A 14,668-nucleotide genomic window follows, 5' to 3' on the forward strand; every position below is an offset into this window, starting at 1 on the left:
TGGAGCTGCTGCCTCCACACTGAGGACATCCCTCTCTGCCCTGACATGTCTCCACTGCCCTCCTGGGGACACAGGGCTGGAACAACCCATTGCACCCTCAGACTCCTCACCAGACACTGCTGTACACTGCATTTGCTGTCTCTGTCCCTCTGAGCCCCCGTGCCTGCCCCTGGCACCGTGCATCCCACCCTCCCTGCAGTGGCCGGCTCTGCCTTCCCAGTGTCACAAGCTCGGATGAAAATCCCGGCATTGCTGGCGAAGGAAGCCGGGCTGCCACAAAAAGTGTCCAGGCAAGCATAAAAATCCGGGGGCGTTTCTGTGCCTAAGGCAGGCAGGACAGGGGTCACTCCATGACCAGGGCTCCTTTTCTCCTGGCTTTTCTCTTTTGGAGCTGGGATCTCTTTGAAGTCCCAGAGCCCCTCCAGGGGACTCACTCCGGAAAGCCGTGGTCATGGATGCCGTGTGCCAGGATTGGGTGTCCTGCAGGAGCGGCGGTGGGAGGGCTGGGGGGATGACCTCAGAAGCGTTTAGTCACGGTGGCTTGCGAAGACGACGGGAAATGCACTGGGAATGCAGAGGGAAACCCAGCGCCTCTCCTGCCGCTCCAGCGCACCGGCACACGTGGATGCCCTCGGGAGATGAGCTGTGGCTGTCAGGGGGGCACTGGGCACCCTTTGGCACCACAGTGACATGTGGGGACGTTTCAGACTGTGTTTAGGGCTCTCCCACCTGCCAGGAGCAGAGGGTGCAGGCAGGCTGGGTGCCCGCTCTGGAGGGACAGGATCTGCTGAGCCAGGCAGTGCCATCCATTCACACAGTGCCACCATCCACCAGTGTCACCCATCCATGCCCCAGTGCTGGATGGTGGGGAGAAAACAGGGTGGGTGTTTCTTTCTCTGCATAATTGCCTTTTTTTTTTTTTTTTTTTTTTTTTTTTTTTTTTTTTTTTTTTTTTTTTTGAGGAGAAAAGCTGTTTCTTTCCTGGCCTCATCACCATCTGCCCGTGGCGGCCGGGGAAGGCAGAGCCCAGCAGCTGTGGGTCTGGGCAGCTGCTCAGCCTCATGGCCAGGTCTTAATGCAGGAGGGCTTTGAGCCAGAGCAGCAAAAGGGATTTGCTGGGCAAACATGGATCTGCCTCACTGCAGCTTGGGGGGACCTGTTTCCAGCCCAGACAAGAGGCTGTGGGCTTGGCTCTGGTTGGCAATGGTCTGTCTGGACTTGCAGGGCTGGGCAGCAAGGATGAGCACAGAGCAGGTCTGGCCAAGACTTCCAGGAAAACAAACCCCATCCCAACCTGGCAGATTTGCCCTGGGGCAGTTGTGCCAGTGACCCTCGGGCAAGGGCGGGCGGTGCTGGCCTGGGGTGGAGCAGTGGCTCTAACCAGTACAGCCAGTGCAGAACCAGTGGAGCCTGAAGGGCCTTGGGACGTGGGGTGGGATGCCATCCTGCCTGGGTTGGATGAGCCTGGGGGAATTCTTTGTGCCAGCCCTGAGCACACACTGTTGTGCCCTCTTACCTGTGCCCACACTCAGCTCTTCACTTGTCCTGCTTCATCTGGGACAGGCAGTTCAGCTCCCTGATCCAGCTGAAAACCACCCCATCTGTCCTCCCCATCTTCCCTCTTTCTCCAATTTTCTGGTTCCGCACATCCCTCCAGCCAGCTCCCCCCTGTAAGTGCAGGGCTGTGCCTGAGCCAGCTTCAAATCAACCCCTGCAGCTGTGCTCCCACTTATTGGTTTGTGTCCCTGTTGTAGACACAAGAAATGTCCCTGTCCCCCAGGTGCAGTGGGCAGCATCCTTGGGCAGCACAGACAACCCTCCCCAGGCTGGATTCTTCCCATCTCCAGGTCAGCCCTGCTGGGAGTGCCACCAGACCATTATTACATGCACAGCAGCAATGCCCACCCACCCCCCGAGATATGGCCTCAAAATGCTCCCCTGTGCAGGAGTGCCACTGTTTTTCTTCTGGGTTTGCTGTGGGAGTTCAGTTCCCCAGGGCCAGGGCGCTCCAGCCTCACTGGTGCCTGGCACAGGGTGCTGGGATGGCTCAGAGATGGCAGGAGGCCACAGCACCCGTCACACTGCTCCTCATCTGCCCCACAGCCTTGTGACGTGGCCAACAGCCCAGGAGGGACAGAGGGGTGCAGGAGGGTCTCACAGTGTCTTGGAGTGGGATGGGGATGTGTAATCAAAGGGATTCTTGCAGTGCAGGAGAGAGACCTGCAGGTCAAGTCGGTGTTGTGCAGTGCAAGGGGTGTTCTCATAATGGGGAGGGTCCTGCAATGCTTAGGGGGTCTTGCAATGTGTAGGACCCTGCAATTCAAGGAGGGGTCTTGTTTTACAGTGCTATGTGTGTTTGGGGTCCTTCAATTTGAGGAGCCCCTTCCTGGAGGGGCCTTGCCATGCTGAACTTGTGCTGGAGGAGGACATCCTGTAATTCATGGATGCTCCTGAAATGCAGAGAAAGGTCTTGGGGTCTTCCAGTTTCTGGGGAGATCTTACATTTCAAGGGGGCTCTTGCTGTGCTTGGAGCACTCTTGCCATGAACTGAGGACTTGCATTGTGTGGGGCTCCTGAAATGCAGGGAGGGCTCTTGCCATGCAGCGGGGGTGCCCCACAACTCAAGGAGGCTCCCGAAATGCATGGAAGGATCCCGTTAAACACTGGGGGTCCTACAGCGTGGGAGGATCCTGCAACGCATGGGGGCTTTTGTCACGCCGGGAAGGGTCTCTGCATGCAGGGGAGTCCCGCAGGAGGGAGGCGGGGACGCTGTCCTGCGGCTCGAGGGGGCTCTCGCTGCCCCTGGCGGGGTCCTGCCCTGCCCGGGGCCCCGCGGCGGTGCGGGGGGCGGGCGGGGGTCGCGGCGGGGGGCGGCCCCGGCGGGCGGGGGGTGCGGGAGGCGGTGCCGCGGCCGCGGCGCTATAAAGGCGGCGCCGTCGGGGCGGGCGCGGCGGCGGCTCTCGGTGTCGTTCGCTCGGTGTCGGTCGCTCGGTGTCGGTCGGCGGCGGGGCAGGATGACGGCGAACGGGACGGCGGAGCCGGTGCAGATCCAGTTCGGGCTGATCAACTGCAGCAACCGGTACCTGACGGCGGAGGCGTTCGGGTTCAAGGTGAACGCCTCGGCCGCCAGCATGAAGAAGAAGCAGATCTGGACGCTGGAGCAGGACGGGGAGGACTCCAGCGCCGTCCTGCTCAAGAGCCACCTGGGCCGGTACCTGGCGGCCGACAAGGACGGACGGGTGAGCTGCGACAGCGAGGAGCCGGGCCCCGACTGCCGGTTCCTGGTGCTGGCCCACGGCGACGGGCGGTGGTCGCTGCAGTCCGAGCCCCACCGCCGCTTCTTCGGCGGCACCGAGGACCGCCTCTCCTGCTTCGCCCCCGCCGTCTCTCCCGCCGAGAAGTGGAGCGTCCACCTGGCCATGCACCCCCAGGCCAACCTCTACAGCCTGGCCCGCAAGCGCTACGCGCACCTGGGGCCCCGCCGCGACGAGCTGGCCGTGGACCGCGACGTGCCCTGGGGCGTGGATGCGCTCATCACCCTCCTGTTCGTGGACCAGCGGTACAGCCTGCAGAGCTGCGACCACCGCCTGCTCCGCAGCGACGGCCGCCTGGTCCCCGCCGCCGAGCCCGGCACCGCCTTCACGCTGGAATTCCGCTGCGGAAAGGTGGCCTTTCGAGACGGGGAGGGCCGCTACCTGGCCCCCTCGGGGCCCAGCGGCACCCTCAAGGCGGGCAAGAGCGCCAAGGTGGGCAAGGACGAGCTCTTCGCCCTGGAGCAGAGCTGCCCGCAGGTCGTGCTGCGAGCCGGCAACGATAGGAATGTCTCCACCCGGCAAGGTACGAGGGGATGGGGGCTGCGGGTGGGGGGAACGGGACACCTCGGCTGCCCCGGAGTCCCAGGGCTGTAGCCGCCTCGGGGTGCGCTCCTGCATCCCTCGGGAAGCGGCTGCCCCGAGCAGCCCCCTGGCTCCCTCCGGCATCTGCATCCATCGGGCATCGCCCGCCCCGCGCAGCCCCTTGCATCCCTCCGGCATCACTTCCCTTCCATCACCTCAGAATCGCCACCTCGAAATGCCACCCCCCCCCCCCCCCCAGCACTGCCCCCAGCCCCCAACATCCGCTGCCTTCCTCAGCAGCCACCCCACAGAGTGCCCCCCTGCATCCCTCTGCCATCGCCTCCGTAGTGGCGTATTCCCCCTGCTCAAACCCCTTCTCGCACCCCTCCGCTGAAGCCACCATGTCCCCCGGGCACCCCCTGCACCCCTCAGCATGGCTGCCCGCGGTCCCTCCCCCAAACCCCCATCACGATCCCCCCGCATCCCTCCCACATCCCTTCCCCCTCCCGCATCCCTTCAGCATCGCCTGCCTGGGGGCCCCCATCCCTCCGGCACCCCCATTCCCGCACCATCGCCTCTGCAGGGCGCCCGGGGGGAGCAGGGGTGGCGAGGGGCCTGCCTTGGGGTGCAGGGAGGGGGGCTGGGAGGGTGTGGATGGAGTCTTCCCTCGCCGTGAAGGAGGCAGGGCTGTATCCCTCGCCTTCCTTCCTTTGGAGCTCATTGTTCGCCCAACAAAGCCTCCACCGATCTCCCCCTCGCCCGAGCACGGCTGAGCCATTTGCCCAGCGGAGCGGGGAGGCTGCGGGTCCCCCCGGGGGCTCTGGTTGCCCCCATGGAGTTCCCATGGGTGGGGGGGGGGGCTGGGTAGCAGCGTTACATAAAGGGCTTTGCCAAAACTCCCGCATCCTGCATCCCCCCGCGCAAAGGCCGCCGTCTCCCCGCACCCGCTGCACCGTCCCCGTCCCCTCCACTCGCCGGAGGGGCCACGGTGCCACCCGCCTCGGGTGCCACCCGCCTCGGGGATCCGCTCACATTCGGAGCTCCCCGGGCACGTGGCCGCCCGCTGCCCGCGAGTGCCCACCGAGCATCCCAGCCCCGCAGCCGGGGCTCCGTGCTGGAAGACGGGGAGTCCCCGCTCTGGGGTGCCGGGGGTCCCCATTCTGCGGTGCCGGGGTCCCCGGTGTGTGCCGTGGGTGCCCCGGGGCTCATCGCCGGCGCGCCAGGTCAGGCCGGCGCACGCCGGGTGTGGGATGGGTGCGAGCATGCAGCAAAGCCTGGAGGAACAGCGGGGAATTTTTTTTGTGTGTATATGTTGTATTTCAGGGTTGCTGCTTAACCCTGATCCGTGCCTGGGCAGCTCCGTGCGGGGAGCTCCACGCTTTGCTCCTGTCCGAGGGCAAATCCTGCAAAGTAACCCATTAAAAATTAATAATGAAATCTGCCAAGATGGGCAATGGGGATTGTTTTCCCAGGCACGGGGATTTGGGGAAGAGGAGGAGAGGATGGCGATGGCGGGAGGCTGCCGCAGCGCCGTGGGGGAAGGGCTGCTGCAGCCCTTTGTCACCAGAGATGGGAAAACCAGATGTGGGGGGAGATGTGAGGGACGGAGCGGTGGTGGTGGAGGACCCCGTGGTGGCGGGAGACCCCATGGAGCGGGTGGGAATGCTGCTGGCCGACCCTCCGGCTTTGTCTGCTTCGGAAGGGATGGGGGAGCGGGAAGGGGGGGGAACAAATCTCCCCAGCAACAGAGGGCTCTGGGCTGTGCCCGGCCCCTTTCCAAGCAAAATACAGCGGGAAGGGCCGCGCTGGGGCTGCACATCCTCGCTCGAGTCCGTTTTGGCTGGAGAAGCCGTTTCCACCCGGTTTATCCTTCCCGATGGCACTGAAAGGCTGGGAGCCGCCGCTTTCTGGGGCTCATCCTCCTCCCATTGTGAAAGCGCCGTGTCCCAAAGGTTACCAAGAAGGCAGCAGAAACAGCCGTCGGAGGAAGCCCTTCCCAGACAGCCCTTTCCCCCGCCGAGCTGATAAGCTCCGTGCTGCTGGCAGATGCTCCCATGGCCACTGGGGATGGGGGATGCGGGATGCGGGCCGGGAGTGACTGTAGCTCGGCGCAGCCTCGCGGGAAAAAGGAGCTTGTTCCTGTGTGGAGTCAAGGAGGGAGCAGGGATGGCAGTGGCTGTCCCCACTCTGCCTCATGGGAGGAGCAGGGATAGGTCCATGGGTTCTTCTGTGGTTCCCTTGGCTGGGATCCAGCTTTGGAACAGTGCTGTCTCACCAGTGCCAAGTCAGCTCCTGGCTTGGCGTCTCCTCCCTGTCCCGGGGATGGCCGGTGCCAGCATCCCCTGCACACCGGGGACCACGACACAAACAGCCCTGGGGCAGCAAGGGATGGGTGCCAGCCCTGCCTCTGCTCCGGGGCAGGCGCTGGGGGTATCTCTGGTACCCCTCTCCTTCCTCCAGCCCCAGCAGGACAGGATCCCCGGGTTCCCTGAGAGTTCCCATCTCCCGTTTGCACCTCAAAACGAGCGGAGCCGGGCGCTGCCAGCAGCGAGCAGCCTCCTCCCCGCTCAATGGCTCCTTTCTAGCCCGGCTGCGGCAACAAAGGGCGCTTTGTGGGCGCGAGGGTCCCGGGGGCAGAGCGCTGGCGTCCTCCCCGCTGGTCCCCTGCCAGCCCCCCCCCGGCCGAGGTGTGCCCCTGCCCCCCACCCGCGTGGGGGAGAGGGTGGGCTGGCTCGGGAGTGAGGAATTCCAGGAAACGGGATCTGGGGAGGAGGGCGAGCGAGCCTGGACGTGCGGTGTTAGCAGTGGGGAGCTCTGCCCTGGGGCCAGGAGCCCTCCCGGCATGGGCTGAGCCGGATTTTCCCCCCTCCAGTTCATCTCCGTGCCACGGCAAGGCAGGAAGATGTGGCTCCAGGGCAGGGGGCACGCAGGCTTGGATGTAGATTTTCATCTGGAGATGCCAAGTGGCCTGTTGACACTTGGGGGATACCACAAAGCCACAGGAAATCCACAGGGAAGGAGGGGTGGGTTTTTCAGGAAATTCATGTTTCACCCCTACCCGTGACCCCTTTGCAGAGCTGCACCCTCAGCAGAGGAGCTGCTGATTCCCCGTGCTCCAGGCTGTTTGATTTAGACAAAAACCTGTTTGGATTTCTGCAGGGGTGCAGTGCAAGCCCAGCTGAAGGGCAGGGAGGGGGCAGGAGCAGTCTCTGAGCACCGTGTGGGTGCAGCGCTGGGTGGAGGTGCCAGAGCCCACAGGGAGCCCAGACCCGACCTGTGCTGGCAGCGCTGGGCACAGCATTCCAGTCCCACCCTGAAATCCTGCCCCGAGGGCCTGGGGGCTCTGCAGGCTGCTGGCCCTGGATTGTGGAGCAATCCGGGCAGTCTGGGCTGGGTGTTTTCAGCTACAACCCTGGGGTTTTTGAAAGGAGAGTTGGACGATGGGAAAGGTGCTCCTCCCGATGGAGCTCATCCCGCTGGCTCTCACTAGCATCCCAGCACGGCTCACGGGAGACATTCTGTGTGAGCTGAGTGCAGAGGGAAACTTTTCTACCTGCCCTGAATGCCCCCACGCTGCGTCTGCAGTTCCCCGTGGTGTGGAAGTCAACAGAGCTCCAACAAATTCTGCTCCTTTAGAGAGAGAAGCCCGGCTTTGTAGGAGGTACAGGGAGGTGTGGCCCTGCTCTGGGATGGCCACGGGCCTCCCGGTACATCCACAGTCCTGGCTGGAGAGCAGCGAGGGCTCCAGCATCAATCCTGCAAACCCACAAGCCTGGAAACTGTGGCAGCCAAGGGCTTGGGGAGCCCTTTCCTGCTCTCTGAGCACCCCAAGCCCAGGGATTCAGCATTAGGAAGCTCTGGGGTGACAACAAGCCTCAGCCTTCCCAAGCTCTGCATTCTGCCCAAGATCCCTGCTGCACACAGAGCCTCAGGACATCCCACGCCAGGAATTTTGGGGTGTGCAGGCGTACCTGCACCCCCCACCCAAAGAGCCGCCGTGTGCTCGTCCCTCTCCTGCCTGCAGCTGTAATTAGCAGCTTCGTCAAGGTCAGGAAGAGCAGCGCCAGCTCCAGACTGTAAATTTACCAAGAGCGTTAATTAATCCGTGATTGCAGTGGGAGCGGCCGCGGCCCCGTGCCACAGCCCTGGGCTGCCACAGCAGGGGGGGTGGCTGTGGGGACAGCCTGTCCTCCCCAAGGGGACATCTGAGGGACCCTCCATGGTCCTGCAGCCTCACACGCAGCCCGTGCTTCCTGCAGCTCCCCCCATCCCGCCAGCTCCGAGCCCCCAGCTCTCTGAGCCCCCAACTCTCCTGCTCCAGCTCAGCTCCAGCCCTTTGAAGCCTCCTCCTGCCCCAGCCGCATTCCTTTGTGCTGAGTCGCTGTAACCCAACCCCACGCTGCTTTTGGGGAGGGGGCGGTGGGAGACCCTCCTGCTGCCGGCTCCTTCCAGGCAGCGGGGAAAGCCAAAGCTCCCAAAGCTCCGTGCGAGGCGAGTGTGGAAAATGGGCTGGCAGAGAGGTGGGGGAGGCCGGTGTGTGCACTGTGCTCCATGCCAGGGGGCTCTGGGGACAGGGAGCAGTGTTTGGAGGCTCCTGGCACTCCCTGTCCTGTCTCCAGGATCCCCCTGGCTCTGCTCAGCCTGATCCCTGCAGGTCAGTGAGTTCTTCCCAGAAAAGTCAGTGAGGGGAAGCACCACTCCCACTCCTCCCCCACAAACCACAGGTCTCACAAGTTTGGGGGGCCCAGGGGTGCTGCCAGCCTCGAGGGATGGGCTGTGTCCTGCAGGGTCACCTCCCCACAGCCCAAGCTCTCCGTGAGCCCCCGCAGAGCCCCTCTCTCTCCGTTTTACAGCTCTGGATTGGGGCTGGAGCTGCCTGACGCCGGGATGCAAAATCAAAACCAAATGTTCCCTCAACCGCCGGCTCAGCCCCCGGCAGTGCTGGGAGGCGGCGGCTGTGGGATGGCTCTGGGAGCCGAGGACGTGGCCAGTGGGGCTGGGCTGGTGGCCATCAGCACCCGCTGCTCCCTGCCTTGCCCAAATACCCAGGAAGCACCAGGGTGGCTGCGTGTCCATCAGAAGAGTTGTGGAATCACAGAATGGTTGGGTTGGGAGGGATCATGGGCAGGGATACCTTCCACTAGACTGGGCTGTTCCAAGCCCCATCCACCCTGGCACTGAACACTTCCAGGGATGGGAGCAGCAAAAGGTGCTGGAGGGTGCCTGGTGAGAGAGGGGTGCTGTGAGCAGGTGGAAGCTGTAGGCCAGCTGGGATGTGGGAGATAAGATTATGGCCAAAAAAGTGAAGCCTTCAAAACCTGATCCCTTTGGGAACAAAGCCTGATCCCTTTGGGAAAGGCAGGTGATGGATATGCAAAGCAGAGGCTGCTCCCGGGCGTTGGGATGGGGCCTGATTGGAGACACAGACAGGTGATCTGGAGCCCCGGGGAGCTGTGTCTGCAGGACAGCTGAGTGCAGCTGGTGGGACCTCCTGGTGGCTTCCCAGAGCAGTGGGGCCACCAAGGCTGCAGTCCCTGGAGCCCTTCCAGAGTCTGCACAGCGCTAGAAATCCCAGCAGCCAAGAAACTGGGATGCATCGTGGAGGTGTGAGGGGCTGAACACGTGGCCAGCCCCAGCTCCCTCAGCTGATCCTCATCAGACTTGTGCTCCTTCCCCAGCCCCATTTCCCTTCTCTGGTCATGCTCCAGCACCTCCATGTCTACTTTAGCGAGAGGACCAGAACTAGACAGAATGTGGACTTGAACCCTTTGCACCCCTTTGTGCAGCAGGGAGGGATGCAGGTGTGTTTGGCTCTGGAAAATTCATCCAGTTCCACTAAACTCCCATTTCACTAAGCTCAGAATTGGGGCTGAGCTCTGCACCCCGGCTCCCTCCCAAAACCCATCACTGAGCTTGGCCATTGGCTTTGGCTACAGCTTGTGGCTTGCATCCCCAAAGTGTTTTTAGGCTGAAATCCACCAAGCTGGAGAGCTCTGGAGCACTTTTGGCCCCACTAGCCCTGACTAAGCAGGTTTGCTCAGGCTCAGAGGATGCACACGTGGCTGGCGGTGGCCCAGGGCTGTGGCTGGTGGCCTCAGGACCTGCTGCATCCACCTCTGCATGGAAAAGCTGTCTCTGGCCCCTTGGGCACAGGGATGGGCCATCCTGGCTGCAGAGCTGGGGGGGACAGGCTGGTGCTGATGATTTTGGAGAGTCAGGGAAAGGCTTGGCTGCCCTAGGGCTTTCCGGAGCTTCCTGTCCCTGCACACCTCAGTGCCCCAGTGGGATGTGACAATTGTGGATGAAAAACGTTGTCATGGTCCTTAAACACGCCACGAGCTGGGATTCATGGGTGCTGCAGTGGCCTCTGCTAATGGGCTGAGTAACCTGGCTGTCACCTTGGGGAAAAACTGCAGCCCTTTTCCCTATAAAACATCTCTGTTGGTCTTTGCTTCATTGTGATGGAGCTGCTGGGTCAGGAGTGGAAGCTCACGGCTGCCCACCCCTCGTTTAAGACCTTAACACCAAATAACCAAATGAAAACCTGGATTTGAACCCCAAATGCCAGAGGGGAGGTCCGTGTGAGGGATTTGGGAGCTTCCAAAGCTCACCCAGGAAGCAGGAGCCCCTCTCAGTTGGGTTTCCTGGGCTGCCCTCCACCTGGACCTGCTGGAGGGGGGTTGTGGTCCCACCCCCCAACTCCGTCTGTCTCTGGTCTGTAGGGATGGACCTTTCGGCCAACCAGGATGAGGAGGGTGACCAGGAGACCTACCAGCTGGAGATCAACAAGGACACCAAGAAATGCGCCTTCCGGACCTACACCGGGAAGTATTGGACCCTCACCTCCAACGGGGGCATCCAGTCCACCGCCTCCACAAAGTGAGTCCCCTGCCCCCGGCAGCTCAGGGCGGTGCCTGGGCTTCAGAGCACCCTCTGCATCTCCCAGGGGAATTCAAGGGGGATTTTCCAGCTTGGGTGTTCATCCCAAACGCTTCCCAGCACAGGCAGTGCATTTTGGGAAAGCCAGGGATGGGTCGGGGCTTGCCGCCCACGATGCTCTGGAAGTCCCTGGGGCCACATAATCCCTCCTGGCCGGCTGGGGCTGTCGAAATGTTTGCCCTGCAGTTCAAACCCGAGAGCCAGGCAGAAACCCCAGAAGTGCCTTTGGCTGCCTGCCTGCCTCCTGCCCTTGGGGCGAGGGCTTCCCAGCGGGATGGCCACCACAGCACAGCTCATCCTGCAAAAACAGATCGAATCAGGCTCTCCTGATCCAGCCGTGGCCCTTTCCAAGCCAGCAGGGTGGCAGTGGCAGGGTCGCCCTCCATCACACCCCCCTGATCGTCCTCTCTGCCCCACAGGAATGCGAGCTGCTACTTCGACATCGAGTGGTGTGACAAACGCATCACCCTGAAGGCTGCCAACGGCAAGTACGTGACGGCAAAGAAGAACGGGCAGCTGGCAGCCTCCATGGAGACAGCGGGTAAGGCACCCTTGGGGACCCCACACCAGGGCAGCAGGGGATGAAAGAATTCCCCCCAGAGCCAGTCTCTTCTTCCAAGTGATGCTCAGGCAATAAGTTATCTTAGTGGCTGTTTGACGTGCTGGGAGGTGGGGTGGGTGAGAAATGGGTGAGGGCACAGCCCTTGCTCCTCACCGCTGCCTGCCAGCTTTGGGCTCTGGCTCCGTGTCCCCCTGGCTGCTCTCACAGCCGCTGTCCCCTCGGCGCAGGCGAGACGGAGCATTTCGTGATGAAGCTGATCAACAGGCCCATCATCGTGCTGCGCGGCGAGCACGGCTTCATCGGCTGCCGCAAGGTCACCGGCACCCTGGACTCCAACCGCTCGTCCTACGACGTCTTCCAGCTGGAGTTCAATGACGGCGCCTACAACATCAAGGGTGAGTCCCCAGGGTAGCTGCAGGCTGGGGGGTGGTGGCCTTCGGGGTCCCCGTGGTGGCTCATGAGGCCACTGTGTCCCCTCTCCTGCAGATACCACTGGGAAGTACTGGATGGTGGGGAACGAGTCGTCCGTCACCAGCAGCAGCGACACCCCCGTGGACTTCTTTTTTGAGTTCTGCGACTATAACAAAGTGGCCATCAAAATCAATGGCAAATACCTGAAGGGCGACCACGCCGGGGTGCTCAAGGCATCGGCCGACACCATCGACGCCTCCACCCTCTGGGAATATTAATGCACTTTAGGGTACCTCCCGTTGCCAACTTCTCTTTCCCTTCCTGTCCTCTTTTCCTTTGGGTTCTGTTTCTCCTCTCTGTAACAGGATTTTCAGACTGGCTTGCCCTTCCCTCCTGCCATAGAGTTGGTGCGTTATGTGGGAGGTGGGTCTCCGTAAATCCCTGTAAGAACTGGAAAAGTGGTGGGGCTGCCTGCCTATAGTTTTGTAGAGGGGTCTGTCTCTATCCCCCCATCCTTGCCTCCCTCCAGGTTTGCTGGGCTTGGAAATGGCCGTATCCCCCTCCTGGCCCTGAGCATCACCTTGGTAGTTCATGTTCCTCTCCTCAATTAAAAAAAGGGAATAAGATCACCTCTGTGCTCGCTTCTGCCATACCAGCACTGGCACAGCCTCAGACTGTGCTGCCAGTGTCCCCTGGAGCATCTGTCTTGTCCTGCCCTGCTCCAGTCAGGGGTGGAGCGATGGTGCTGGGCTCAGCTGGCTCAGCTGGCTGGTCCCAGCAGCTTCTCTCCCCTCCTGGATTGTGGGGCAGGTTCACCCCCAGCTGAGCTCTAAGAGGTGACCTTACATATCACAGCATCCCTGGGGATGGGGCTGGCGTGTGCCAGCACATCCCTGTGGAAGGGCCAGCAAGCTGCCCCTTCCCAAACACCTGGAAATGATTCTTTAGGGTGATCCTGTGTGGAAAGCCTCAGCCTTTCATCTCATGGAGCCCCGTGCTCCTCCTGTCCCTCCACCCCTCCTTGTGCTTCTGGCTCTGGAGGAGCATCCCAGACCCTGATGGTGGGTCCAGCCTGCCCCAAGGCTGATCCTGCTGCTGTGCCTGGAGTGGAGGGCGTGGGGGGACACAGAGCCAGCCCATGCCAGGGTGGGGGCTTCATCCAGCCCATCTCCAGTGGGCTTCGGTCCCGGCAGGAGCCGGGCTGGCTGACGTGATCCTGGGGCAGTGGCTGGAAGCATAAACTGCAGATTTTGGTTTACAGAATAGAAAAGTTCCTTAGCAAACTTTGCACAGTGGTATTTGCTCAGTACCTTCGATGTTGTTTTTTTTCTCTCTCGTAAAATACTGGAACAGTGAAGCGAATCACTGAACACCTGATGCTGAATTAGGAAGCGCCCGCTCCCGCGGGCACCCCGAGGGGGCAGCTCCTGGTTCCCACCACCCCCAGGGCACCTGGGCTGGGCTCTCATGAATCGCAACCCTACTGGAAAAGGAAAAAAGAAAAAAAAAGACCAAAACAGTATTTTTGTTAGTCTCTATTTATATATGCTCTCCATGGCACTGTGTGACCAGCTGTTGTCTGTACTAGGTCTGCATTAGAGTTTAACGCTGTCTGTAACGGGTGATGCTGTGTGTTCCTTAGGGTGTTGAAAGGCACTTTATCCTTTGGGGCCTTCCCAGGGCCGGTATCTGCTCCCTACAAACACACCAAGGAGCCTTTTCCCGCGTGGGCCCCCTCTGGAGAGGGGGAGTGCTGGTCCCACCCCACGCCAAGGGTGCTCTCGGCATCGCTGCCGTGCCAAACCAGGGCCGGTCCCTACTGCCGGAGGCCAGGCAGGGGCTCGTCAGCCTTAAAGCCATGAGGAGGGACTCCCCTCCACAGGAGCTTGGTGCTAAATTCAGCTGGGAGAGCGAGTGGCTGTCCCCAGGCGGGGGCACATCTCTGGGCCGGGGTCCCTCGCGGGCACAGGGGATCCCGGCTGGGGCTCTAGCTCGGCTCCGCGCTCACATCCAGGGGCTGCCCGCGCCCCCCGGCACCACGTGTCCCCCCAGGGACCACGCTGCCCCTCGAAGGACCGAGTGTCTTGAAGCCCTGTGTGACCCTGTGACTTGACACACACTCTCGCTGGCCTTCACCCCCTCCCTGTGTCGCCTCCTCCCCATCCCTGTCACGCTCCCACCCATGTAATTCCTGCTCCGGCTTCTCCCGTGTGACACTAGGTCGAACATCTCTCCTGTTTCCTCTTATCGGGTGTCGTGACTCTCTGAAAACATCTCACTCTGAAAATTTAAGTTTTGGGTTTGTTTGGTTTTTTTTATTATTATTATTTTTGTTTTGTAAGTGCCATTTGTATAACTTAAAAAAAAAAAAGCTTCAAATGGAGAAAGATGAATTAAAAAATAAAACCTGCATTCGGATTCAACCTGGTGTGTGGTCTGTTGGGGCTGCAATGGCCTTTTAACGAGGCAAGAGCCTGAGCGTGGAGAGTTGGGGCGGTGGTGCCTTTGTCTGACAAAAGCTGAGCTGGTTCTAGAGAGTTCTAGAGGAGATGGTGGGAAGGGAAGGGTGACTAAGAGGCTCCAAAGAGGTGTAAGGCCAAAGCCAGCTGGAGGCTGGGTCACCTCTGGAGATGCTCAGAGCAGCCTGAAGCCACTGAGCCCAGGGGCCTCTGGGGATGGGTGACCCATGGATGGGTCAGGACCAGCTGATCTGCAAACCAGCTCTGCTGCCCTCACAGCCAGGAGCAAAGCTGTGCCCCCACAGAGCTTTTTCTCTTGATTCGGGTGTTTCACCTCCATAGGATGGCCCAGATGGGAGGGAAGAGCGCTGGGATGGGGGGTTTGGGTGCGTGGTTGGGTGGGGTCAGCAATCAGCCTCCTTTACTCAGGGATGTGGAGAAGGGCAAGGACTAATGAGGGA

General features: G+C 61.3%; 1 protein-coding gene across 1 annotated transcript; it reads left to right on the forward strand.

Moving 5' to 3' along the window:
* Positions 1 to 2,965: 2,965 nt before the first annotated feature.
* Positions 2,966 to 14,171, forward strand: FSCN1 (fascin actin-bundling protein 1). The gene is made up of 5 exons (XM_053992407.1): positions 2,966 to 3,837; positions 10,559 to 10,715; positions 11,195 to 11,316; positions 11,565 to 11,732; positions 11,824 to 14,171. Exons 1-5 carry the CDS (start codon positions 3,015 to 3,017, stop codon positions 12,024 to 12,026), a joined length of 1,473 nt encoding a protein of 490 aa, XP_053848382.1. The 5' UTR covers positions 2,966 to 3,014; the 3' UTR covers positions 12,027 to 14,171.
* Positions 14,172 to 14,668: the final 497 nt, after the last annotated feature.

Source organism: Vidua macroura, chromosome 16 (assembly GCF_024509145.1).
Source record: "Vidua macroura isolate BioBank_ID:100142 chromosome 16, ASM2450914v1, whole genome shotgun sequence".
Lineage (NCBI taxonomy): Eukaryota > Metazoa > Chordata > Aves > Passeriformes > Viduidae > Vidua > Vidua macroura.

Coding starts and splice junctions, on each gene's coding strand:
- FSCN1 (XM_053992407.1), top strand. CDS start 3,015: ATGACGGCGAACGGGACGGCGGAGCCGGTGCAGATCCAGTTCGGGCTG. Junction 11,317..11,564: donor AGCCTCCATGGAGACAGCGG/GTAAGGCACCCT, acceptor CCCTCGGCGCAG/GCGAGACGGAGCATTTCGTG. Junction 11,733..11,823: donor CGGCGCCTACAACATCAAGG/GTGAGTCCCCAG, acceptor CCTCTCCTGCAG/ATACCACTGGGAAGTACTGG.